The sequence below is a fragment of the Pongo pygmaeus genome, chromosome 2 (genome assembly GCF_028885625.2).
Source record: "Pongo pygmaeus isolate AG05252 chromosome 2, NHGRI_mPonPyg2-v2.0_pri, whole genome shotgun sequence".
Lineage (NCBI taxonomy): Eukaryota > Metazoa > Chordata > Mammalia > Primates > Hominidae > Pongo > Pongo pygmaeus.
In genome coordinates, this window is record NC_085930.1 from 167,047,226 (window position 1) to 167,072,798 (window position 25,573).

General features: G+C 35.5%; 1 protein-coding gene across 12 annotated transcripts in view; it reads left to right on the forward strand.

Annotated features, from left to right (window-relative positions):
• RSRC1 (arginine and serine rich coiled-coil 1) overlaps positions 1-25,573 on the forward strand; it is a 431,570-nt gene that overhangs the window by 10,739 nt on the left and 395,258 nt on the right. For all 12 annotated transcript variants that reach the window (XM_054482387.2, XM_054482386.2, XM_054482381.2 and 9 more), the window contains exons 2-3: positions 5,439-5,634; positions 7,212-7,337. In XM_054482387.2, coding sequence (XP_054338362.1) covers positions 5,441-5,634; positions 7,212-7,337 — 320 coding nt within the window. In that variant the 5' untranslated portion in view covers positions 5,439-5,440. The remainder of the gene's footprint in view (positions 1-5,438; positions 5,635-7,211; positions 7,338-25,573) is intronic.

The window sequence follows — 25,573 nt, forward strand, 5'->3', positions numbered from 1 at the left end:
AAATTTAGTAAAATTTATGATTTTTACTGCTTTATTGAGGACACTCTTAATTGAAATTGCTTTTTTTTTTTTTTTTTTTAAACTGTGACTGTATGGCAGTGAAGGATACACTGACTACTAAGTATAATTTGGTGCCTTTGCCTTGATTTGTGCTAAGGTGCCAGCAGTTTTGTCCACTATTACGTTTGCCCCATCAGTGCAAAAGTCAGCACAATGAAAAAGGTAAATAATGTTTTCGTGTTATAGTGAATATAGTTTTGACTTCTTGAGTCCCCTGAAAGTGTTATAGAGATCTCCAAGGGTCTACAGGCCTCATTTTGAAAATTGCTGGTACTAGAATGTAAGCTTCTATAGGGAAATGATTTTTGTTCTCTTGTTTATTGATGTATCGCTTATATGCTGTCAGTCTGGGATGTCTATCCTATCTTCAGTATAAGATTACTCATGGAGCACACTGTCTAGTAACTTCATGAAAAGGGGAGAGTGTGGGGTATAATTTTGAGACCTTACATGTCTGAAAATGTCTTTATTCTAATCTGGTAGCAGAGCAGTGATTTGGCTGGGTAGAGATTCTAGGTTGAGATTTGTTTTCTCAGCATTTTAAAGGCTAGTCTTCTTTGTTTTCTGTGTTGTGAAAACCCATATGCCTTTTATTGTGCTACCCATATTTTTTTATCTTTAGAAATTTCTAGGATCTTCTCTATATTCGTGGTGTCTGAAGTTTTTATGAGATATACTTGGTGTGTCTTTTTAGAAAAATCATTGTCCCAGGGACTTAGGGCAATTTCATCTTTCAATTCTGGAACTTTGAAACAAGGACTTACTCTGTCGCCCAGGCTAGAGTGCAGTAGGGTGATTGCAGTTCACTGCAGCCTGGACCTTCTGGGCTCAGGCGATCCTGCTGCCTCAGCCCCCTCAAGTAGCTGGGACTACAGGTGTGCACCACCATGCTCAGCTTATTTTTTGTAGAGACAGGGGTTTCACCATGTTGCCTAGGCTGGTCTCAAACTCCTGGGCTCAAGCAGTTCACCCACTTTGGCCTCCCAAAGTGCTGATATTACAAATGTGAGCCACCATGCCTGGCCTGGAAATTTAATTTTTGGGTAATTTTCCTTCATCCCTTTTCTCCTGTTTTTTAAGACAGGATCTCGCCCTATCACCCAGGCTGGGGGTACAGTGGTGGGATTATAGCTCACTGCAGCCTCGAACTCCTGGGGTCAAGGTGTCCTCCCATTTCAGCGTTCAGAGTAACTGGGACTACAGGCCTATGCCATTATGCTGAGCTTTTCTATTCTTTTTTTTTAATAGAATGCATATCTGGTGCATTTTGGACCTCCAGATTGATCCTCTTCTGTTTGTAAAATGTCTGTCTCTTTTTCTTTCTTTCTTTTTTTGAGTCCTTTAACCTCTTTTCCAACCTTACTGTTTTTGTTGTCTGTTTTTTTGAGACTGGGTCTCACTCTGTCTCCCAGGCTGGAATGCAGTGGCACAATGTTGGCTCACTGTAGCCTTGCCCACTTGGGCTCCGGTGATCCTCTTGCCTCAGTCTGCTGAGTAGCTGGTACTACGAGTATGCACCACCACGCCCAGCTAATTTTTGTATTTTTTGTAGAGACCAGTTTTCACCATGTTGGCGGGGCTGGTCTCAAACTCCTGGACTCAAGTGATCTGTCTGCCTTGGCTGCCCAAAGTGCTGGGATTACAGGCGTGAGCCACAGTACCTGGCCTTCTGAGTGTGTGTGTGTGCACGCGTGGTTTTTTTTAAATTGTCCTTTGTTACAATTTTAAGCTGTCTGTCCTGTTCTCCAAATGTTCCTCCTAGTCTTGTTTGCTGGATCATCCTCTCGTGTGCATCTGAGGATATTAGCTGTGATTTTTGTTCTTGAAGTTTTCTTCTGTATGTTCTGGTTTACTATCATTTGCTTATTTTCTTTCTGTTTTAGTTTCTGTCTTTTATGGTGAAGGCTTTCATCATGTTTGGTTATATTTTGTTGTATATTCAGCAAAAAGTTAACAGAAAAAATGTTTACAGAAAAATGTTATAAATACAGTTGTAACCTGTATTTAAGGTTTGGACTTGTCAACTAGTAGGCTTTATTATAGGGTGATTGGGTGGGGGTCTGCCCTTTTTGGGGGGAACCCTCAAATACTTATATATCTTTTCTTAGGTGTTGTTCAGTTTTTACATATATTCAAGAATCCTCTAATTGCCATTGTAGGAGATATACTTGACTTCAGAATTCTTGGATCCAAGCACACAGAGGGCTACGACTTTTCTATTTGATTATAGACTTTAACTTAACTTAATCTCTTTAACTTTTAGTTTGGCATCTCTGTCTTTTTTTACTGTGTCCTTGGACCTGGTGCTTCTTTGATTCATTTTTCTCCCCAAAATAAACCTTCTCTCCTCTGGGGATTGGGGAAGAGTATCACCTGGCTGGGTAGAATGGAGGGACTCGGGGACACTAGTACATAAATTCAATCAATTTTTTTTTTTTGTTTTTAGCCTCATGGCCTCATTGTGCCTGCTCTGGTATCTGGTGTCTTAAATTTCTGATCCTTTCTGATTTTTGCTATGTGAATTTGCTTTTCTCTTGTTGGAATTCTCTACAGTTGCCTGATAATAAGTTTTCTTAGCTCTAAATTCTCCATGTGTTTTTCATTTGCCAAAAGTTTGTTGACATATCTCATGTTCCTGTTGTTTTCTAGTCTCTATCCTTTCAAATTTATACTTTTTAATTTCTTTAATCTTATTTTGCTATTTTTTAAAACAAGATAGCAAGATAGTAAAAGCTCTTCTCAATTTAAATGGTTATTTGTGTGTAAAGAACATTCTTAAATGATTAAAGGTAGAAACAAGAAAGGAATTAAAAGCCAAGAAATTAAATTATTATTCAATTGTGTACATATTTCTTAACATGGATATAAGTATATGTGTGTGTGTATAATATACACACATACATATGTGGGTATCTATTTTATATATATAATGGATATATGTATATATTTTATGTATAAATGGATATCATGTACACATTTGAGTTTATATGTATGTACAGATATACCTTATATACATCTGAATTATGTTTGTGTTTAAATGTATGTTTGTATTTACATATATAGATACATGTTGTATATATTTATAATTTCATAGTCTTTTTTTTTTTTGAGATGGAGTCTCGCCCTGTCGCCCAGGCTGGAGTACAATGGCAGGATCTCAGCTCACTGCAACCTCCGCCTCCCAGGTTCAAGTGATTCTCCTGTCTCAGACTACTGAGTAGCTGAGACTACAGGCGCATGCCACCACGCCCAGCTACTTTTTGTATTTTTAGTAGAGATGGGGTTTCACCATGTTGATCAGGCTGGTCTCGAACTCCTGACCTCATGATCCGCCCGCCTCAGCCTCCCAAAGTGCTGGGATTACAGGCGTGAGCTACCATGCCTGGCCACTTTCATAGTCATTTTAAAGCTGGAAAGTATCATGGTAATCTTTTACCTATTGTAGTTTCATTTTTTAAATGAGGAAACTGGCTTAGATATGTTAGTGATTTACTGAAAGCTTCAAAACCAAGTCTTCCCAGTGTTTTGTTAAACTAAAATCTTAGACATGTGAACAACTTGGACGTTCAGAGCTACATTTAAAATCCTTAATTCTGGCCCTAGGTAAATAGCTTAAAGTTTTGATTTGAGTCCTAAGAGATTTTTTCAACTGATATTGCATTGGAATCAGGGAGGGGCTGGTTCACCTGATGCTTCTGAAAGCAAAACAGTAATTTAACATATTATAAGTTGGCACAAAAGTAATTGTGGTTTTTGCCATTACTTTTAATGGAATGTATTAATTATTAAATATATAAATAATATAGAATTAATATTTTAATATTAATATATTAAATATATAGTTAATACTAAATATATATTATATAGTTAATATTTAATATATAATATATTTAATGTTAAACATATACTATACATTATATATTTTATATATTAAATAGATAATATATATTTATATTTTATTTATGTTTATATATATAAATATATTCCATTAAAAGTCATGGTAAAAACTGCAATTACTTTTGCACCAACATAATACTTTGTTTATAGTGATGGTATTTAACTTATTTTGAATAAATATTAAAGATGGTATGAGATTTTATTTATCCTAAGCGATTACAACGAATGGATCTTGTTTTTATATGACTTTGAAAGATAACTAATAAGTATTTTAATAAAAAATAGTATTGCATATGAGAATCTGAAGATTAAAGTAAGACAACTAAGCTTCTTGTCAGCCAAGTTAATTCCTAAATATGAAAGCCTTAGGTTCTATTTGTTTTTTCTGTTGTATATAAATGTCCGTGTTACCATAACTATATAGAAATAGTTTGAAAAATTATATTTTATATTATGAAAATTATATTGCATCATTTAAATACTAATTTTCATATGTACATATTTTCTTAAATTATCTCAATAGATACCACTATAATAATGCTGTGATGAATATTTTCATGAATATATCCTTTAGAAAAATTTTTTCAGATGTATTTGTAGAAGTGGGATTTCTCTGTCAGAAAAGCATCAACATCTTTAGATTATTATTACTCAATTGTGTACATATTTCTTAACGTGGATATAAATATATATGTGTGTAATATACACATACAAATGTGGATATCTATTATAGATATAATATCTATTATATCTGCTTAATTTATTATTTTATTGCTTTCTAAAAAGATTATTCTACCATCTTATAGAGGTACTAGCAGTGTGTGAAGAGCTGACTGATTTCACAGTAACCTCATCAACTTTAGTACTTTAGTTAATATTTTCTCCCCTGAGTTTCACAAGTGAAATGATTATTATAGTTCACTGTTTCAGTTTGTACTTTGTTGATGACTAATGAGGTTTTAGCTATTTAAAGATGTAGAATTTTCTGTTAGAAAAAAAATTCAACTCTAAGATAGTAAAATATCTTTTGTCATCAGGGAATGTGAGAATAAAGGAGTAGTTGGTTGATTACTAAAGAAAATGTCATATAATTAATGAGAAATATAACTTAAAATATCAGATAATTGATATAAAGAACTGTTCTCAGTCTTGTCAGGAAGCCAGGCACATAAACAATTTTACTTTGAATAAGACTTTTAAAAATTTTACAAAGTTTTATAAAAAGTAGTACACTGAGGCCAGAAATGGTGGCTCATGCCTGTAGTCCCAGCACTTTGGAAGGCTTGAGGGGAGGATTGCTGGAGCCCAGGACTTCCAGGTTACAGTGAGCTATGATTGTACCACTGCACTCCAGCCTGGGATACAGAGGGAGACCCCATCTCTAAAATAAATTAAATAAATGAAATAAAAAATTAATATATTGCATTTCATCCATTGTGCCACCATGTTAGAAATAATATTCTTCAAATTTATGCTTATAGAAATGGGACGTCGGTCATCAGATACTGAAGAAGAAAGCAGAAGCAAGAGAAAAAAGAAACACCGTAGGCGGTCCTCCTCGAGCAGTTCTTCAGATAGTAGAACATACAGCCGAAAGAAAGGAGGAAGGAAATCAAGATCAAAGTCAAGATCTTGGTCCAGAGATCTTCAGCCTCGTTCACATTCTTATGATAGAAGGTGATTTTTGTAATTTTTATTTATACAGTAATGAGGATAACATTCTTTAAAATTCATGTTTTTGTATTTTTAATTTTGCTAGATAAAACATTTTTCTTTTACTAGCTATATATTTATGAAAGTCCCAACCCAAAGTTTTTTTGTTCCACCAGGTCCAGTCCATGGGTCTAGTGTCCTCAACCTTTGTATGTTCTTAGTAGGCAAATAGATACAAAGTGATGTAGTTTTCTTTTTTAATTTAATTTTAATTTTTTTCTAATGCATTTATTTATTTTTCTAATGAGTTTTTTAAATTTTTTATTTTATTATACTTTAAGTTCTAGGGTACATGTACACAACATGCAGGTTTGTTACATATGTATACATGTGCCATTGTTGGTGTGCTGCATCTATTAACTTGTCATTTACATTAAGTATATCTCCTAATGCTATCCCTCCCCTAGCCCCCCACCCCATGACAGGCCCTGGTGTGTAATGTTCCCCTTCCTGTGTCCAAGCATTCTCATTGTTCAGTTCCCACCTATGAATGAGAACATGCGGTGTTTGGTTTTTTGTCCTTGCGATAGTTTGCTGAGAATGATGGTTTCCAGCTTCATCCAGGTGCCTACAAAGGACATGAACTCATCCTTTTTTATGGCTGCATAGTGTTCCATGGTGTATATGTGCCACATTTTCTTAATCCAGTCTATCTTTGACGGACATTTGGGTTGGTTCCAAGTCTTTGCTCTTGTGAATAGTGCTGCAACGGAGTTTTGCTCTTGTTGTCCAGGCTGGAGTACGATGGCGTGATCTCAGCTCACTGCAGCCGCTGCCTCCCAGGTTCAAGCAATTCTTCTCAACCTTCCAAGTAGCCAGGATTACAGGCATGCACCACCATGCACAGCTAATTTTGTATTTTTAGTAGAGACAGGGTTTCACCATGTTGGTCAGGCTGGTCTCGAACTCCTGACCTCAGGTGATCTGCCCTCCTCGGCCTCCCAAAGTGTTGGGATTACAGGCGTGAGCCACCATGCCTGGCCTTAATTTTAAATTTTTTTAGAGACAAGATCTTGCTCTGCCACTCAGGCGGGAATGCAGCAGTACAGTCATATCTTTTGGACTCAAGGGATCCTCCCACCTCAGCTTCCTGAATAGCTAGTACTAGAGGCATGTGCCACCATGCCTGGCTAAGTTTTTTTATTTTTATTTTTTGTAGAGACTTGGCCTTGCTGTGTTGCCCAAGCTGGTATTGAATTCTTGGCCTCAAGTGATCCTCCTGCCTCAGCCTCCCAACGTGTTGGGATTACAGGCATGAGCTACTGAGCCTGGCCTTGGTTTAGTTTTCATACCATATAATCTGATGATATTTGGAAAGATTCTAAGACCCTTAATACCTTAATTAGTACTGATCCAATCACTAAATTATGAACCAGTCATATGACTGTTCAAGAGAAATAACATTTTAATTTATCTCTATTTGCTTCCAGGAGACAGTGAGACAGTAAAAATAAATGATTCTTTAGAATCTAGAAGGTTTTTCCTTAATGCTCATAATAAAAATTTTTATAGCAATGATCTTTGATTATATTTTATTTCAGACGCAGGCATCGATCAAGCAGTAGTTCTTCTTATGGCTCCAGAAGGAAACGAAGTCGAAGTCGTTCAAGGGGTCGAGGGAAATCCTACAGAGTTCAGAGGTCTAGGTCAAAAAGCAGAACAAGAAGGTATGCCTTATTAAGTATTTATTGCTTTGTAACAAATTATTCCCAAATTTAGCGATGTAAAGCAACAATCATTTATTTTCTTATAATTATATAATTTTGATTGAGCTTAGCTGGCACTTATTTTTTTCTCACCTGGGGTCATTCATGCAGTTAGTCATCTGGTAGCTTGATTGGAACTGGATGGTCTAATGTGGCCTCACTCATATATCTTGCATTTGGTTCTGGCTATTGGCCGGGGTGTACGTGGCTTCTCATGGTCCAGTAGGCTAGATTGGGTTTCTTTTTTTCAGCCCGGTGGTGGTAGCACTTGTGTTCCCCGGACATGAGTTTACTAGTATTTTGTTAAGGATTTTTGTGTCAGTATTCATCAGGGACTTATGGCTTACAGTTTTCTTGTAATATATTTGTCTGGCTTTGGAATCAGAGTAATGCCGGCCTGATAAAATCAGTTTGGAAGTACTCCCTCGTTTTCAGTTTTTTGGAAGATTTTGAAAAGGATTGACATTAATTTCTTTTTAAATGGTTGGTGGAATTCTGCAATGAAGCTATCTGCTCCTGGGCTTTTCTTTGTTAGAAGGTTTTTGCTTACTGATTCAATCTCCTTATTAGTTATAGGTCTGTTAAGATTTTCTCTTCATGATTCAGTCTTGGTAGGTGGTATGTTTCTAGGAATTTATCCACTTTTTCTAGATTATCCAGTTTATTAGCATTCTTAGTAGTCTTTTATAATCCTTTCAATTTTTGTGGCATCAATTGTAATGTCTGCTATTTCATTTCTGATTTTAGTTATTAGGCTTCTGGTATTTTTTCTTTTTCTTTCTTTTTTTTTTTTTTTTGGAGATGAGGTGTTGCTCTGTCACCCAGGCTTGGGCATATTGGTGCAGTCAGCTCACTGTAGCCTCAAACTCCTGGGCTCAATGATCTTCTTGCCTCAGTCTCCTAGGTGGCTAGAAATACAAGCATACACCACCAGGCCTGGCTGACTTTTTAAAATATGTTTTGTAGAAGTCAGTCTTACCATACTGCCCAGGCTAGTCTCCAACTCCTGGTGTCAACTGGTCCTCCCACCTTATCCTGCCAGTGCTGGCATTATAGGCATGATCTACCTTGCCCGGCCTCATTTTTTCTTAATCTAACTAAGTACTTGTTAATTTTGTTGTTGTTTTTCAAAAAACTCTTAGTTTTGTTGGTTTTTTCCTAAAGTTTTTCTATTCTCTATTTTATTTTATTTTTTCTCTAATCACTTTTATTTTCTTTCTTTGGATAATTTTTGGTTTAATTTGTTCTTTATTTAGTTCCTTGAAGTATGAAGTTTGATATGAGACTTTTCTTTTTTTCTTAAATGTAGGTGTTCATGCTAAAACTTTCCTCTCAGTATTGCTTTTGCTGTTTCTCTTTTTACTATGTGTGTTTGTGTTTTCGTTTGTTTAAAGGTATTTTCTAATTTCTCTTATGATTTCTTCTTTGATATATTTGGTTGTTCAAGAGTGTGTAGTTTAATTTCTACATATTTGTGGATTTTCTGATTTTTCTACTGCTATTGATGTCTAGTTTCATTTCTTTGTGTTTCAAAAAGATACTTGCCATGATTTCAGTCTTATTAAATTTGTTAAGACTTGTTTTGTGGCCTAACATGAAATCTATCATGGAGAATGTTCCATGTACACTTGAGAAGAATGCATATTTTGCTGCTGTTGTGTGGAGTGTTCTGTGTATTTATGTTAGGTCTAATTCATCTGTAGTGTTGTTCAGGTCCTCTTATCTTATGTCTTATTTTTCTATCCATTATTGAAAGTGGATTATTGAAATATCCTACTATTACTATGTTACTAAATACTTCTCCCTTCCATTTTGGCAATGTTTACTTTATATATTTGGGTGCTCTGGTGTTAGGTGCATATATATATAATTGTTATATATTCCAGAATAATGACCCATTTATCATTATATAATTATCTTTTTTTCTTGCGACAGTCTTTGACTTAAAGTCTATTTTGTCTTATATAAGTATGACCGCTTCTGCTCTTTTTTCATACCATTTGTATGGATTATCTTTTTCATCTTTTTCAGTATATATGTGTCTTTACATCTAAGGCACATCTTTTGTAAACAGCATACACGATAATTGTATCTTGTGTGTATGAGTGTGTGTTTTGAAAAATTCATTCAGCTATTCTTGTGTGTTTTGTTTGGGGAGTTTAATCCAGTTATATTTACAGTAATTACTGATGGGGAAGGACTTACTGTTGCCATTTTGTTGATTGTTTTCTGCCTTATAGCTATTTTGTCTCTCATGTCTCCTGCTGCCTTCCTTTTTGTTTTGTTGATTTTTGTATTGACATGCTTTGTTTTTTTTCTGATTTTATTTTGTGTATGTTCCATGAGGCTTAACACAAAACATTGTCTATTTTAAGTTGGTAATAACCTTTGATTGTATACAAAAATACTACTCTTGTATGTTTCTCCACTTCTATTTTATGTTATTGATATCACAGTTTACATTTTATTGTATCCATTAATATAGTTTATAGTTGGTTATTTTTTATACTGTCATCTTTTCAATTCTATATCTGAATTAAAAATGTTTTACATACCACCATTACAGTGTTACTGTACTCTGTACTTGTGTATATATTTACCTTCACCAGTGAGCTTTATGTTTTCATGTACTTTTGTGTTGCTGTCTAGTGTCATTTCATTTCCATTTGCAGGACTCCTCTTAGCATTTCTTGTAAGGCAGGTCTGGTAGTGAAGAACTCCCTTAGCTTTTGTTTATCTGGGAAAGATTTTATTTGTCTTTTATTCTTGTAGAACAATTTTGCTGGATATAGTGTTCTTGATTGACAGGTTTTTGTTTTGTTTTGTTTTGTTCTTGCTTTCAGCACTTTAAATATATCACCTGATTCCTTTCTGGCTTGTAATGTTTCCTCTGCAAAATTGCTGAAATCTTATGAAAGCTCCCTTGTATATGACAATTTACTTTTCTCTTGCTGCTTTCAAGATTTTCTCTTAACTTTTGTTAATTTGATTATAATGTGTCTATGTGGGTCTCTTTTACTTCACTCTTGAAGTGAAAGGATGAAGTCATTTGAACTTCTTAAATTTAGGTGCCTGTTTGTTTTCTCAGATTTGGGAATTTTTTGGCCATTATGTCTTCAAATAAGCTCTGTGTTCATTTCTGTTTCTTCTTCTTAACTCCACAATAAACTCTCTGTTTCTTTCTCTGTCTTCTTCTATAACTCCCATAATACGTATATTGGTCTGTTTAATGATGTCTTATAGTCCCTTAGGCTTCCTTCACTTTTCTTTATTCTTTTTCTTTTTTGCTTCCCTGACTCAATTTTAAATTGACCTTTCTTTGTGTTTTCTGATTTTGTTCTTCTGCTTGACTGCATTTGCTATTGAACCTCTCTAGTGAATTTTTCAATTCAGTTATTGTATTCTTTGGCGTTAGCATTTTTGCTTTTTTTTTAATGTAATTTCTCTTTGTTGATAGTCTTGGTTTTGTATATACTTTGTTCTCTTGACTTCGTTTAGTTGTGCATCTGTGTTCTTTTTTGGATCATTGAACTTTAAGACAACTATTTTCATTTCTTTGTCAGGTAATTTACAGATCTCGGTTTCTTTGAGGTGGTTTCTGGCAATTTATTTGGTTCCTTTGATTGGGCTAGTTTTCCTTCTTTCTTTGACTGCCTTGTGATTTTTTTTTTTTTTTTTGTGACTGAGTTTTTATGCAGTTTTAAAAAACAGCTGCCTTTCCTAGTCTTTGTGGACTGGCTTCTTATGGGGAAAATCCTTCACCAATCAGCTTTTTTCAATGTATGCCAGCTTCCTCATCAGCACCCTTTAGCAGGTGAGAGATATCATTCCCTCTGGCAGCTCTCCAAAATGCTGGAATATTTGAAGCATGTACTTCACTTTTCTCTCTCACTTCTGACGAAGAAACAAGTTGGATGTCTTTTTCTGATCATGCTGAGTCATCCCAGTCTCTATCTTTGGTACTGCTGGCCCTCTGGTGCCATAGCAATCTGTTTCTGTTCTCTTTTGCTTTTGTTGGCACCCAGAAATCTAACCTATGCTGTTTCCATTAGTGCTCCAGGCAAGACAGAAACCCATCCCTTGGGTGGCCCTCAGAAAAGTCAGAATGTTGGACTTAACGTTCCATGCTTTTCTTTTCCCCAGTCTGTTACCCTAAAAGCCATGAGCTGAACGGAGATTTGCTGGCCTTAGGGGCAGGTAAAGTAAAATGGTTCTTAATTATTTCAGTGAGGCTGTACTTGGCTTTGAGCTTGCCTGGAGTACTGCAACTTCTTAACTGTTTTTTGAAGTTCCATACAGGTATTTTGGTTTGTATATTGTTTTATCAGTGTCTTTCTTGGGGGAATGAGGGCTGGGATTTCCTATTCTGCCATCTTGCCCTCATCGTTCTCAAGTTAACTTTTTTTTTGTTTCTTACAGGCTCTTTCTAACCTTTATTTTAAACTAATTTTAGACTAACAGAAAAGCTGTAAAAAATAATACAGAATTTCCTTATACCCCTCATATCACCTCACCTGGTACAGTAATCAAAAGCAGGACATTAACATTGATACAGTTCTAGTAACTAGACTATAAATCTTACCAGTTTTCTCATAACGTTCTTTTTCTGCTCCAGGATCCAATCCAGGATTCTATATTGCATTTAGTTGTTAATCTCTTCTTAGCCTCCTCCAGTCTACGAGAGTTCCTCATCCAAAGATGCGCCTGTGCTTGTCTTTCATGACTTTGGCACTTTTGAGGAATAATGGTGTTTATTTTGTAGATTGCCCCTCAGCCTGAGTTTGTGTGATGTTTTCTTGTGATTAGAGTGAGCTATGCATTTTTGGCAAGAATATGAGAGAAATGACATTGTGTACTTCTTATTGCATCATATCAAGGGGTCTGTGATACTGCTATGTCATAGCGGTGTTAACCTTGATCATGTAGTTAAGGTGCCAGGTTTCGCCTGTGAAGTTACTATCTTTCCTTTTGTAGTTGATAGATATCTTGGGAGAGATATTTTCTAACTCTAAATATTCTGCGCATCTCCTCAACCTTTCACTTACTAACTTTAGCATTTCTCAGTGGTTTTCTTCTGTAGCAGTTACTTTGGGGTTTGCCTGATGATTCAAATTAATTTTTGTGTATCGTATGAGATAGGGGGTTAGGTTCAATTATTTTCTTCATATGGAGATCTAGCAACATTTCTTTTCTTTTTTTTTTTTTTTTTTTTTGAGACTGAGTCTCTATTGCCGAGACTAAGTATAGTGGCGCAATTCTCATCTCACTGCAACCTCTGCCTCCTGGGTTCAAGTGATTCTCTTGCCTCAGCCTCCCGAGTAGCTGGGATTACAGGTGCCCACCACCACGCCCAGCTAATTTTTGTAATTTTGGGAGAGATGGGGTTTCACCATGTTGGCCAGGCTGGTCTTGAACTCCTGACCTCAAGTGATCTGCCCGCCTTGGCCTCCCAAAGTGCTGGGATTACAAGCGTAAGCCACCACGCCTGGCCAGTCTAGCACTATTTTCTTACTGAGTAGTCTTGGTACCTCTGTCAAAAACCAACTAACTATATGAATGTGACTCTTTCTGGATTGTTTATTTGGTTCCATTCCTTTGTCTGTTTTTATACTAGTCTTAGACAATTTTGATTACTTTGGTTCTATAGTAAGTCTTAAAGTTAGGTGTTATTGTTTACATTTTCATATAAATTTTAGAATCAACTTGGCAGTTTTGTCAAAAGCTTGCTGGGATTTTGATTGGGTGTTTATTGAATCAGTAGAATAGGAGTATTGACATCATAGAATGTTTTGTTTTATGAACATGTTGTATCTCTCCATTTATTTTTCTTTTCTTTAGTTTTTCCAAACAATGTTATGTAGTTTTCATTATAGCGGTTTTACACAGTTAGGGCAGCTGTGACAAGTTACTGTGTGACTTAAACAACATAAATACATTTCTTACAGTTCTGGTGCCTGGAGGTTAGAGATCAGGGTGACAGCATGGTCTAGTTCTGGTGAGGGCCCTCTTTTAGGTTGACAGATGGCTGTCTCCTTCTTGTGTCCCATGTTACATTTTGGAGAGCATAGAGAGGAAGCAAATTCTCTTACCTCTTCTTAGAAGGCCATGAATCCTGTCACGAGGGCTCCACTCTCATGACCTAATTACCTCCCACCAGACCCATCTTCAGATACTATCACATTGGTCATTAGGGTTTCAGCATATGAATTTTTGAGGACACAAACATTCAGTCTATAGCATACATATTTTGTTAAATTTATTTCCACATTTTTGACACTATTGAAAATGGAATTATTTTAACATTTTATTTTCCAATTATTTGTCGAGTACAGGTTTGAATATTCCTTATCTGAAATACTTGGGACCTAAAGTGTTTTGGATTTTGGATTTTTTCAGATTTTGTAATATTTACATATACATAATGAGATAATCTTGGGGATAACACCCAAGTCTAAACACAAAATTTATGTTTCATATATGCCTTATACATGTAGCCTGAATAATTTTAAACAGTATTTTAAATTATTTTGTGTATGCAACAAAGTTTGTATACATTAAACCATCAGAAAGCAAAGGTCTCAGATATGGGATTTTCCACTTGTGGCATCATTCTGGCACTCAGAAAGTTTCAGAGTTTGGAGTATTTTGGATTTTTGGATTAGTGTATGTAGAAATATAAGTAATTTTGTACATGTTGTATATGTTTTGTACCTTTTAGATTTTATATATTTTTGTATGTTTAGTTTGAATCCTGTAACCTTTCCACTCTTATTAGCTCTAGCAGATATTTTGAAGATAGCTTAAGATTTTCCATGAAAACAATTAATTACCTGAAAACTGAGTTTTACATCTTTTTAGAATTGTTTGCTATTTCTGTAGTTTTCTCAGCTCATTGCAGTGTCTAGGGTCTACTTCTATGCTGAAGAAAAGTGATGAACGTGGGCAAACTTGCCTTTTTTCCTATCTTAGGAGGAAAGTATTCAGTTTTTGGCTTTAATTTTTTAAATTTTTTTATTTTTGTCTTTAATAATTTTTTGTTTATATATATATTTTTATTATACTTTAAGTTCTAGGGTGCATGTGCTTTTAAATATATGTTAACTGTAAGTTTCTTGTGGTTGCCTTTTATAAGACTGAAGAAGAACACCACCATATTTCTTATTTGCTGGGAATTTTTTAGTACCAATCACTGTTGGTTTTTGTTAAAAGCTTTTTCTTTATCTAGTGGGATGATTATGGTTTATTTTTGAATACATTTTCATCTTTTTTTGTTGTCACTTATCTCTTGATTTTTTGTCTGACTTTGTTAGTCGTTTCTATGTACTGAAGACCCCATGGTCAGCGTGATTTTCGTTTTATTGCCTAATGTGGAATTGAAATAATGTGGATATGTTCATTTTGTACCATACCCAAAACACCCATTGTGTGTGGGTAGCATTGAGGGATTCGAAGTGACAGATGTACTCATGAACTTGGTACTCCCAAAATATTTCCTGTTGCTGTTCACTCTCCGGGTTCTTTTGCATGAATATTTTTTCTTTCATAGTGGTATACTTTGCTTTTGATTCAGGATGTCAAATTGAAGACATTTTGTGAATGTGACATGAGGTAATTGTTGCCTCAGATGATTTCTTGAAACCATACACCTGTAGACTACAAGTGTAAAGGGTGTTAGGGAAGAGATCAATTATTGTATATTAGAGAAAATTAGGAAAATTTTTGTTAATATTAGAACAAGTAACAAATATTTATTAATTTGAAAAAGTAATATAATTTTAGAAAATGCATTTATCTAGTAAAATAATATACTGAACGTACATTGTACACTGTAAAGGCCAGCATAAATGCTATTGTTTTCTTTAGAAGTCATTTTATTTTATTTATTCATTTGAGACAGAGTGTTGCTTTGTCACCTGGGCTGGAGTGCAGTGGTACAATCTTGGCTCACTGTAGCCTCTACCTCCTTCACTCAAGGGATCCTTCTACCTCAACCTCCTGAGTAGCTGGGACTACAGGTGCACACCGCCATACCCAACTATAATTTTTGTATTTTTGGCGGAGATGGGGTTTCACCATGTTGCCCAGGCTGGTCTCAAATTCCTGAGCTCAAGTGATCCCCCTGCGTTGGCCTCACAAAGTGCAGGGATTACAGGTATGTGCCACCCTGCCCGGCCAATAAATCATTTTAATTATTATTTCTTTGTATTACATACTAGAACATACTTGTGAATTTACTTCTAATTTATCATATTTTAGTAGTTTAACAGACTTTTAAAAAAGGCTTAATTATCATTTCTCCATGCTTTTATCTGAGGAACAAAGGACAGCATGTCTGATGATATTTTTCTGGTACCCTTTTCTCCATTATTGGGTAGAAAGATTGGACTACATTTTAACAGTGTAGTACTCTTTATGTTATTTCTTCAACTTGAAAAATGCTGAGTTTTTAAAATTAGGTTAGTCTCTTTAAAATTGCAAGATTGCTATTCCATTCATGTGACAGTGACCACATGATCCCTATTCACATAACATCTAAGTAGTAAATATCTGAGAATCACAATTAATTTTATACTGGATGAGTTATCCTTTCTTTGTTTTTGTAGTTTTTCCTTTTCTCAAATATTACCCTCATTGTATTGCACTATTAAATTTTACAGCTGTTTTCTAATCAATGAACAAAGTCAGATCCCCTTCAGAATTCATTTATTTGTAATCCTTCAATTTGTCCATGAACAGGAAGAAATCTTTGGCAACTCTATTAGAAAATGATTAAGTATGCCCAGTATGTTGGGATCAGCCTAGAAATAGACTTAAATGTAGTTTTGTTCTTGGAAATCCTCTAGTTTTGAGATGAGTGTAGAGTTTGACTTCTGGAATAAATGGATATCTGGAAAATAGAAGATGAAGTAAGAAGAGAATTTCTTTAAGGAAAATATGAATGTTACATTTATTCTAACTCATTTTATTTTTATTGTGAATATATCGAATGTCCCTTTCATATCCAAATGTAATATGAAAAACTAATTTATTGTTTAAAGTTTAAACTATGCATGAAACAGTTATTGAATTTTAAATTGGGCATCACTTTAATGAAAACATTTTAATATCTAATTATGAAAATTATAGAAATGATCCACTTGATTTTCTATTTTTATTTTATTCTTTTATTAACCTATTGATCTTTATTTTGTCTTGTATCTGAAAATGAGAACAAAATATGTGCTTAGAGAGCAATTATTTATTTTATTGAGGACATATCTTAAAAGTCAAGAAGTGAAGCTGCTTGGTAATGCTATAAATTTAAAACTGTCCTACAGCAAGACAGTACGATGCAAATATGACTAAGATCACAAACTGAATTTCAGTGAAACAACCAAGATTTACATTAAATTAGGAATTTTAAAACCGATTTAGTTTGTTTTACTGAGCATTTGCTTAATAACGTTTTGCCTTCTTGCAATCTTTTTAAAGACAATAATTCGTCTGTGAAATGCAGGCATATCTTCAGTAGAAAAATTGAAAGCAACAGCTCACTTTCTGAAACCACACATATAGCGATATAAAGAAATATTTCAGCTCTACAAAATTTAATAAATCATCCCATTTCCTAATTTGATCATATTAGATGCTGATGTGGAAGAAGCATTTCAAATACCATCTTCTCATTAATATACATCAGTCTGGGGAATAGAATGGAATACTTATGCAGAGATGTCACAGTTACTGTTTCTTAGTTTACTAAGTGGAACAGGTTGAAGTGATTCTGGGTGCTATTTGTCAATGTCTTGTTAAAATGGTTTGGGTCGAGTTATGGAGTCCAGAAAGACGGCGGCTGATAAATCAAAAGTGGATTGAGTGGACAGGAGGCAGTGATTGATACTGTGACAGGATATGAAGAAAGGAACCTTGATACAAGCATGCATGATATTGAATATGAGAAAGAAAATGGCCCTGGAGTATGGATATTATTCAAGGAAATGAGAATAATAATATCAGCCTGAAAATATTGCTGAGTGAAGATTAGGATAGTTCTTATTAGAGCATAATACTTTACTAGGATGGTAGGGATGAAATTATGTAAATATTTATTTGAGAAGAATATTTTAACCTATGACTGAAGACTCTTTAATGATTATTTAGTGTTTACAGTAGTTTTAGCTTCATTTTTTCCTAGCTAATTATTATACCATGTATTTATAAGCATCCTAACTAGTAAATTAAAAATTTTTTTTTCTTTTAGATTATTTCAAAGATCATCTACCTTTACAACGTGCTTTTATAGGATAATAGTATTCAGAGACTAAACTTGTTGTGTAAATAGTGTTTTACTATCAGTTGGTTTTGACTTAGAAAATTACATTGTTAACTTGAAGTGAAAAATCTGCATTGCATAGTTTGCAGCATCCTTTAGATTGGTCATTTTGAATAGCAAATGAAAGATCCCTGACAGATGAGCCATTTCACAAAGATCAAGGCTGTATATACTGAATATTCTTTTGCGGAATTATCAGTGAAATGTTAGTTGATGTCACAGAGTTCTTGGTGGGAATCTTTTGATTAGTCTGACTTTTGTCCTTGGCAATGTGTAACTAGGAAGAACTTTCTTTTGCTTTCTCACTCTAAGAGTTCTATATCTAACACTGGCAGAAAAAGAGGTTCTTTGGAAAGGTATTCAATTAGCTTTTAATTATATAGTCTATGAGAGAGAAAGAGATGTGGAGTTGTCATATAATTGTAACCATAATATTTGATTTTTATGTACTGTCTTGTCATCTTAAGTACTTAACACTATAGCACAATTTTTGTTAAGTGTATAAAACATTTGAAATGAGGCACTGTGAAATATTTACCCAGGTGACTTACATCAGTAGTGATTAATTTATTGATAATTTTTTTCTAGCTTTTTATAAAGATTCTGGTAAATGTGCATAATACCTCTAAATTACTTAAAACTAATTTAATTACATAAAAGTTGTTATTTTTGGTTTATCATCTCAATATTTGATGAACCAAAATACCATACCAGCTAATAACATAATATTTAAACAGTGTAAGTTCTTAACTGTGCTGTTTACTGCCACATGTTGTTTTGTGAGGCTCAGAATGTGTTTTGGATATTAGCAGAAGAGAAATAGTCATTTCCAAATTATAGTGTAATTTTTTTTTTTTTTTGAGACAGAATATCGCTCTGTCACCCAGGCTAGAGTGCAGTGGCACGACCTCGGCTCACTGCAGCCTTCATCTCCTGGGTTCAAGTGATTCTCCTGCCTCAGCCTCCCGAGTAGCTGGGATTACAGGCATGCACCACCACACCCAGCTAATTTTTTTTTTTTTTTTGGAATTTTTAGTACAGACAGGGTTTCACCATGTTGGCTAGGCTGGTCTCGAACTCCTGACCTCAAGTGATCTACCTGCCTAGGCCTCCCAAAGTGCTGGGATTATAGGCATGAGCCACTGCACCCGGCCTATAGTGTAAATTTTTAATGTTTTTTTTTTTTTCTGGAGTTTTCCCTCCAATTTTTTTCTTCACATGGTAGCCAAAATGCAATGCAAAATGCAAATCTGATAGGACCTCCTTTATTTCAGTGGTTTAGAATAAAACCCAAAATGTTGACAAGGCTTTAAGTCCCTTTGTGATCTGACTGCTTCCTGCCTTTTCAATCACATCTTTCCAATGCTAGTCATACTTGTAGTGTTTAAACAGTTTTCTTTTCATGTCTAAGGACCCTTGAACATGTGGTTGGTTGCCTCTGCTCAAAATGTACTTTTCTCCCACTCATGATCTCTAATTAATCTTTTAGGTCTTTACTTAAAGACATTTCCTTAGGCTAGGATTTCCTTAGGCAGAATTTTAGCAAGCATGGTAAAGCAGAGCCTACTTTGTCAAGGAAACATGGATATGCACTCAGTCTTACTCATTTTCAACTTATAGATTGAGCTGTAAGCTTGATCATAATCACTCCTCACTTAATTTGCATTTCTACCACGTAGAAACTAATTTGAAATTATAGAAGGTGGCATTACAGACAAATTAGGGATAGCATGGAAAGAGCTCTGAATCAGCCTGAGTCTCAGTATCTTCATGTATCAAGTATTAGGCTCATTCTAGTTCTAATTTGATTCGAAATTACATGAAAATAAGTTTCATAATGTATATTATTTAAATTATTTTAAAATATCATTTTTAAGTTTTTTTTAAAAACCAATTAGATGTACCTACTATTTTGCCATGTTACCATGCTCTAAAATAGTTATAATTAAATCCGTTAAAAGGAACTGAACAATTACATTGATGCTATTGCTTGTTTGGTAAACTTCTACTTGCTTCCCTACAGAGCTCTAGTTTGCACTGAGCTAAATTCTTATTCTGTTGTATATTTGTATTGAAAATGCTTTTCGTATGTGAGTTTTTGTTTATCTGATTAATAGCTTTCAGAGGTGGCTGTGAGGTCTTATAGAGGTACAGAATTTTTAGGGCTAAAAGGTTATTTTATACTGTTTCTTTTAGGTGAGGAAGCTAAGACTAGAGAAGATAAGGTAAGCAAGTAATGGTGGCAGAAATGGTTCTCTTCAGTGTGTGGTGACTTTATGGTTTTCTTTTTGCAGAGTGTTTTTTCTTTTTTTTCCTTTCCCCTTCCAGTTTTTCAATGGGTGTGGAGATCATGCAGGAGCAAAAGAGAAAACGAGAAAATTGTGGACGAGCAAAACTGGGCAACATTGTTCTTGGACAGATAGTCTGAAAGTGAGCCGTTTGCTTGAGGATGATAAGTTGAGTGTAAAATGGGTCACACATATAAGTACAAGAGGTTATCAATTCAAGTTCTAAAAATCTCTGTTCTTGTAAGAACACTGTTAAATAAATGTGTGTTTCTATCGTTCTTTCATTTACCTGAGGTAGTCCATTTTAATAAAATTTATCCAAAATAAAGAAGCCCAGACCATGAGTCTAACCATGCATGCAGTTAACTTCTATTCAGGTCACTATTTATTTTCATTATTTCCTCAACTGGAATGAGCAGCACTTTTACACTGACATGCAAAACAGATGGATTTTTGAAACCTATTGAATTAATAAGCTCATTTAAAAAATTGGGTACTCTCCCCTCACCTCACTTTCTACTTCTCAGTCAAGTTGCTTTAATTAGGATTTTAATATAATGTGTAATCTGAATATGGCAAAAAGTGAACTGTTAAGTATTATTTAGAAATCACTAAATTTTTAAATAAAAGAGTCAGTGATTAATATTGAATAAAAGGTTTTATGGAGATATATAATACTGAGCCAATTAAATATATATACATATATAAAATAACACTATTATTTTGCTATTTTGCTTTAAGATGATGCCCTTGCAGTTTTTAGGTATTTTAAATCAGTTTTAAGGCTTTAAAGTCAAAATTCATTGTTTAGATCTAAAAGGAATATTGTAAAAATTAATTAGTTGACCTTATTTCCAAAAATTAGTAGATTCAGCATGCTGAAGTTCTGAGTTGGCAGAAGAACTCTATTGTCTAGTGACAAAATAGATGACTTTTTCTTTTTCTTTTTTTTTTTTTTTGAGATGGAGTCTTGCACCTGTCGCCCAGGCTGGAGTACAGTGGCACCATCTCAGCTCACCGCAACCTCCGCCTCCTGGGTTGAAGCGATTCTCCGGCCTCAGCCTCCTGAGTAGCTGGGATTACAGGCACCCACCACCACGCCTGGCTAATTTTCATATTTTTAGTAGAGACAGGGTTTCGCCATGTTGGCCAGACTGGTCTCGAATTCCTGACCTTGTGATCTGACCTCGTGATCTGCCCGCCTCAGCCTCCCAAAATGCTGATTACAGGCTTGAGCCACTGTGCCCAGCCCTAGATGACTTTTTCTTTTTTTTTTTTTTTTTTTTTTTTTCTTTTTTTTTTTTTTTTTTCTTATTATTATACTTTAGGCTCTATGGTACATGTGCGCAACGTGCAGGTAAGTTACATATGTATACATGTGCCATGCTGGTGCGCTGCACCCACCAACTCGTCATCTAGCATTAGGTATATCTCCCAGTGCTATCCCTCCCCCCTCCCCCCACCCCACAACAGTCCCCAAAGTGTGATGTTCCCCTTCCTGTGTCCATGTGTTCTCATTGTTCAATTCCCACCTATGAGTGAGAATATGCGGTGTTTGGTTTTTTGTTCTTGCGATAGTTTACTGAGAATGATGATTTCCAATTTCATCCATGTCCCTACAAAGGACGTGAACTCATCATTTTTTATGGCTGCATAGTATTCCATGGTGTATATGTGCCACATTTTCTTAATCCAGTCTATCATTGTTGGACATTTGGGTTGGTTCCAAGTCTTTGCTATTGTGAATAATGCCGCAATAAACATACGTGTGCATGTGTCTTTATAGCAGCATGATTTATAGTCCTTTGGGTATATACCCAGTAATGAGATGGCTGGGTCAAATGGAATTTCTAGTTCTAGATCCCTGAGGAATTGCCACACTGACTTCCACAAGGGTTGAACTAGTTTACAGTCCCACCAACAGTGTAAAAGTGTTCCTATTTCTCCACATCCTCTCCAGCACCTGTTGTTTCCTGACTTTTTAATGATTGCCATTCTAACTGGTGTGAGATGGTATCTCATTGTGGTTTTGATTTGCATTTCTCTGATGGCCAGTGATGGTGAGCATTTTTTCATGTGTTTTTTGGCTGCATAAATGTCTTCTTTTGAGAAGTGTCTGTTCATGTCCTTCGCCCACTTTTTGATGGGGTTGTTTGTTTTTCTCTTGTAAATTTGTTGGAGTTCATTGTAGATTCTGGATATTAGCCCTTTGTCAGATGAGTAGGTTGCGAAAATTTTCTCCCATTTTGTAGGTTGCCTGTTCACTCTGATGGTAGTTTCCTTTGCTGTGCAGAAGCTCTTTAGTTTAATCAGATCCCATTTGTCAATTTTGGCTTTTGTTGCCATTGCTTTTGGAGTTTTAGACATGAAGTCCTTGCCCATGCCTATGTCCTGAATGGTATTGCCTAGGTTTTCTTCTAGGGTTTTTATGGTTTTAGGTCTAACATTTAAGTCTTTAATCCATCTTGAATTAATTTTTGTATAAGGTGTAAGGAAGGGATCCAGTTTCAGCTTTCTACATATGGCTAGCCAGTTTTCCCAGCACCATTTATTAAATAGGGAATCCTTTCCCCATTTCTTGTTTTTGTCAGGTTTGTCAAAGATCAGATAGTTGTAGATATGTGGCGTTATTTCTGAGGGCTCTGTTCTGTTCCATTGATCTATATCTCTGTTTTGGTACCAGTACCATGCTGTTTTGGTTACTGTAGCCTTGTAGTATAGTTTGAAGTCAGGTAGCGTGATGCCTCCAGCTTTGTTCTTTTGGCTTAGGATTGACTTGGCAATGCGGGCTCTTTTTTGTTTCCATATGAACTTTAAAGTAGTTTTTTCCAATTCTGTGAAGAAAGTCATTGGTAACTTGATGGGGATGGCATTGAATCTGTAAATTACCTTGGGAAGGATGGCCATTTTCATGATATTGATTCTTCCTACCCATGAGCATGGAATGTTCTTCCATTTGTTTGTATCCTCTTTTATTTCCTTGAGCAGTGGTTTGTAGTTCTCCTTGAAGAGGTCCTTCACATCCCTTGTAAGTTGGATTCCTAGGTATTTTATTCTCTTTGAAGCAATTGTGAATGGGAGTTCACTCATGATTTGGCTCTCTGTTTGTCTGTTGTTGGTATATAAGAATGCTTGTGATTTTTGTACATTGATTTTGTATCCTCAGACTTTGCTGAAGTTGCTTATCAGCTTAAGGAGATTTTGGGCTGAGACAATGGGGTTTTCTAGATATACTATCATGTCATCTGCAAACAGGGACAATTTGACTTCCTCTTTTCCTAATTGAATACCCTTGATTTCCTTCTCTTGCCTAATTGCCCTGGCCAGAACTTCCAACACTTTGTTGAATAGAAGTGGTGAGAGAGGGCATCCCTGTCTTGTGCCAGTTTTCAAAGGGAATGCTTCCAGTTTTTGCCCATTCAGTATGATATTGGCTGTGGGTTTGTCATAAATAGCTCTTATTATTTTGAGATACGTCCCATCAATACCTAATTTATTGAGAGTTTTTAGCATGAAGGGTTGTTGAATTTTGTCAAAGGCCTTTTCTGCATCTATTGAGATAATCATGTGGTTTTTGACTTTGGTTCTGTTTATATGCTGGATTACATTTATTGATTTGCGTATATTGAACCAGCCTTGCATCCCAGGGATGAAGCCCACTTGATCATGGTGGATGAGCTTTTTGATGTGCTGCTGGATTCTGTTTGCCAGTATTTTATTGAGGATTTTTGCATCAATGTTCATCAAGGATATTGGTCTAAAATTCTCTTTTTTTGTTGTGTCTCTGCCAGGCTTTGGTATCAGGATGATGCTGGCCTCATAAAATGAGTTAGGGAGGATTCCCTCTTTTTCTATTGATTGGAATAATTTCAGAAGGAATGGTACCAGCTCCTCCTTGTACCTCTGGTAGAATTCGGCTGTGAACCCATCTGGTCCTGGACTTTTTTTGGTTGGTAAGCTATTGATTATTGCCACAATTTCAGCTCCTGTTATTGGTCTATTCAGAGATTCAACTTCTTCCTGGTTTAGTCTTGGGAGGGTGTATGTGTTGAGGAATTTATCCATTTCTTCTAGATTTTCTAGTTTATTTGCGTAGAGGTGTTTGTAATATTCTCTGATGGTAGTTTGTATTTCTGTGGGATCAGTGGTGATATCCCCTTTATCATTTTTTATTGCATCTATTTGATTCTTCTCTCTTTTTTTCTTTATTAATCTTGCTAGCGGTCTATCAATTTTGTTGATCCTCTCAAAAAACCAGCTCCTGGATTCATTTATTTTTTGAAGGGTTTTTTGTGTCTCTATTTCCTTCAGTTCTGCTCTGATTTTAGTTATTTCTTGCCTTCTGCTAGCTTTTGAATGTGTTTGCTCTTGCTTTTCTAGTTCTTTTAATTGTGATGTTAGGGTGTCAATTTTGGATCTTTCCTGCTTTCTCTTGTGGGCATTTAGTGCTATAAATTTCCCTCTACACACTGCTTTGAATGCATCCCAGAGATTCTGGTATGTTGTGTCTTGGTTCTCGTTGGTTTCAAAGAACATCTTTATTTCTGCCTTCATTTCGTTATGTACCCAGTAGTCATTCAGGAGCAGGTTGTTCAGTTTCCACGTAGTTGAGCGGTTTTGAGTGAGATTCTTAAACCCGAGTTCTAGCTTGATTGCACTGTGATCTGAGAGATAGTTTGTTATAATTTCTGTTCTTTTACATTTATTGAGGAGAGCTTTACTTCCAAGTATATGGTCAATTTTGGAATAGGTGTGGTGTGGTGCTGAAAAAAATGTATATTCTGTTGATTTGGGGTGGAGAGTTCTGTAGATGTCTATTAGGTCTGCTTGGTGCAGAGCTGAGTTCAATTCCCGGGTATCCTTGTTGATTTTCTGTCTCGTTGATCTGTCTAATGTTGACAGTGGGGTGTTAAAGTCTCCCATTATTAATGTTTGGGAGTCTAAGTCTCTTTGTAGGTCACTCAGGACTTGCTTTATGAATCTGGGTGCTCCTGTATTGGGTGCATATATATTTAGGATAGTTAGCTCTTCTTGTTGAATTAATCCCTTTACCATTATGTAATGGCCTTCTTTGTCTCTTTTGATCTTTGTTGGTTTAAAGTCTGTTTTATCAGAGACTAGGATTGCAACCCCCACCTTTTTTTGTTTTCCATTTGCTTGGTAGATCTTCCTCCATCCTTTTATTTTGAGCCTATGTGTGTCTCTGCACGTGAGATGGGTTTCCTGAATACAGCACACTGATGGGTCTTGAGTCTTTATCCAATTTGCCAGTCTGTGTCTTTTAATTGGAGCATTTAGTCCATTTACATTTAAAGTTAATATTGTTATGTGTGAATCTGATCCTGTCATTATGATGTTAGCTGGTTATTTTGCTCGTTAGTTGATGCAGTCCCTTCCTAGTCTCGATGGTCTTTACAATTCGGTATGATTTTGCAGTGGCTGGTACCGGTTGTGCCTTTCCATGTTCAGCGCTTCCTTCAGGAGCTCTTTTAGGGCAGGCCTGGTGGTGACAAAATCTCTTAGCATTTGCTTGTCTGTAAAGTATTTTATTTCTCCTTCACTTATGAAGCTTAGTTTGGCAGGATATGAAATTCTGG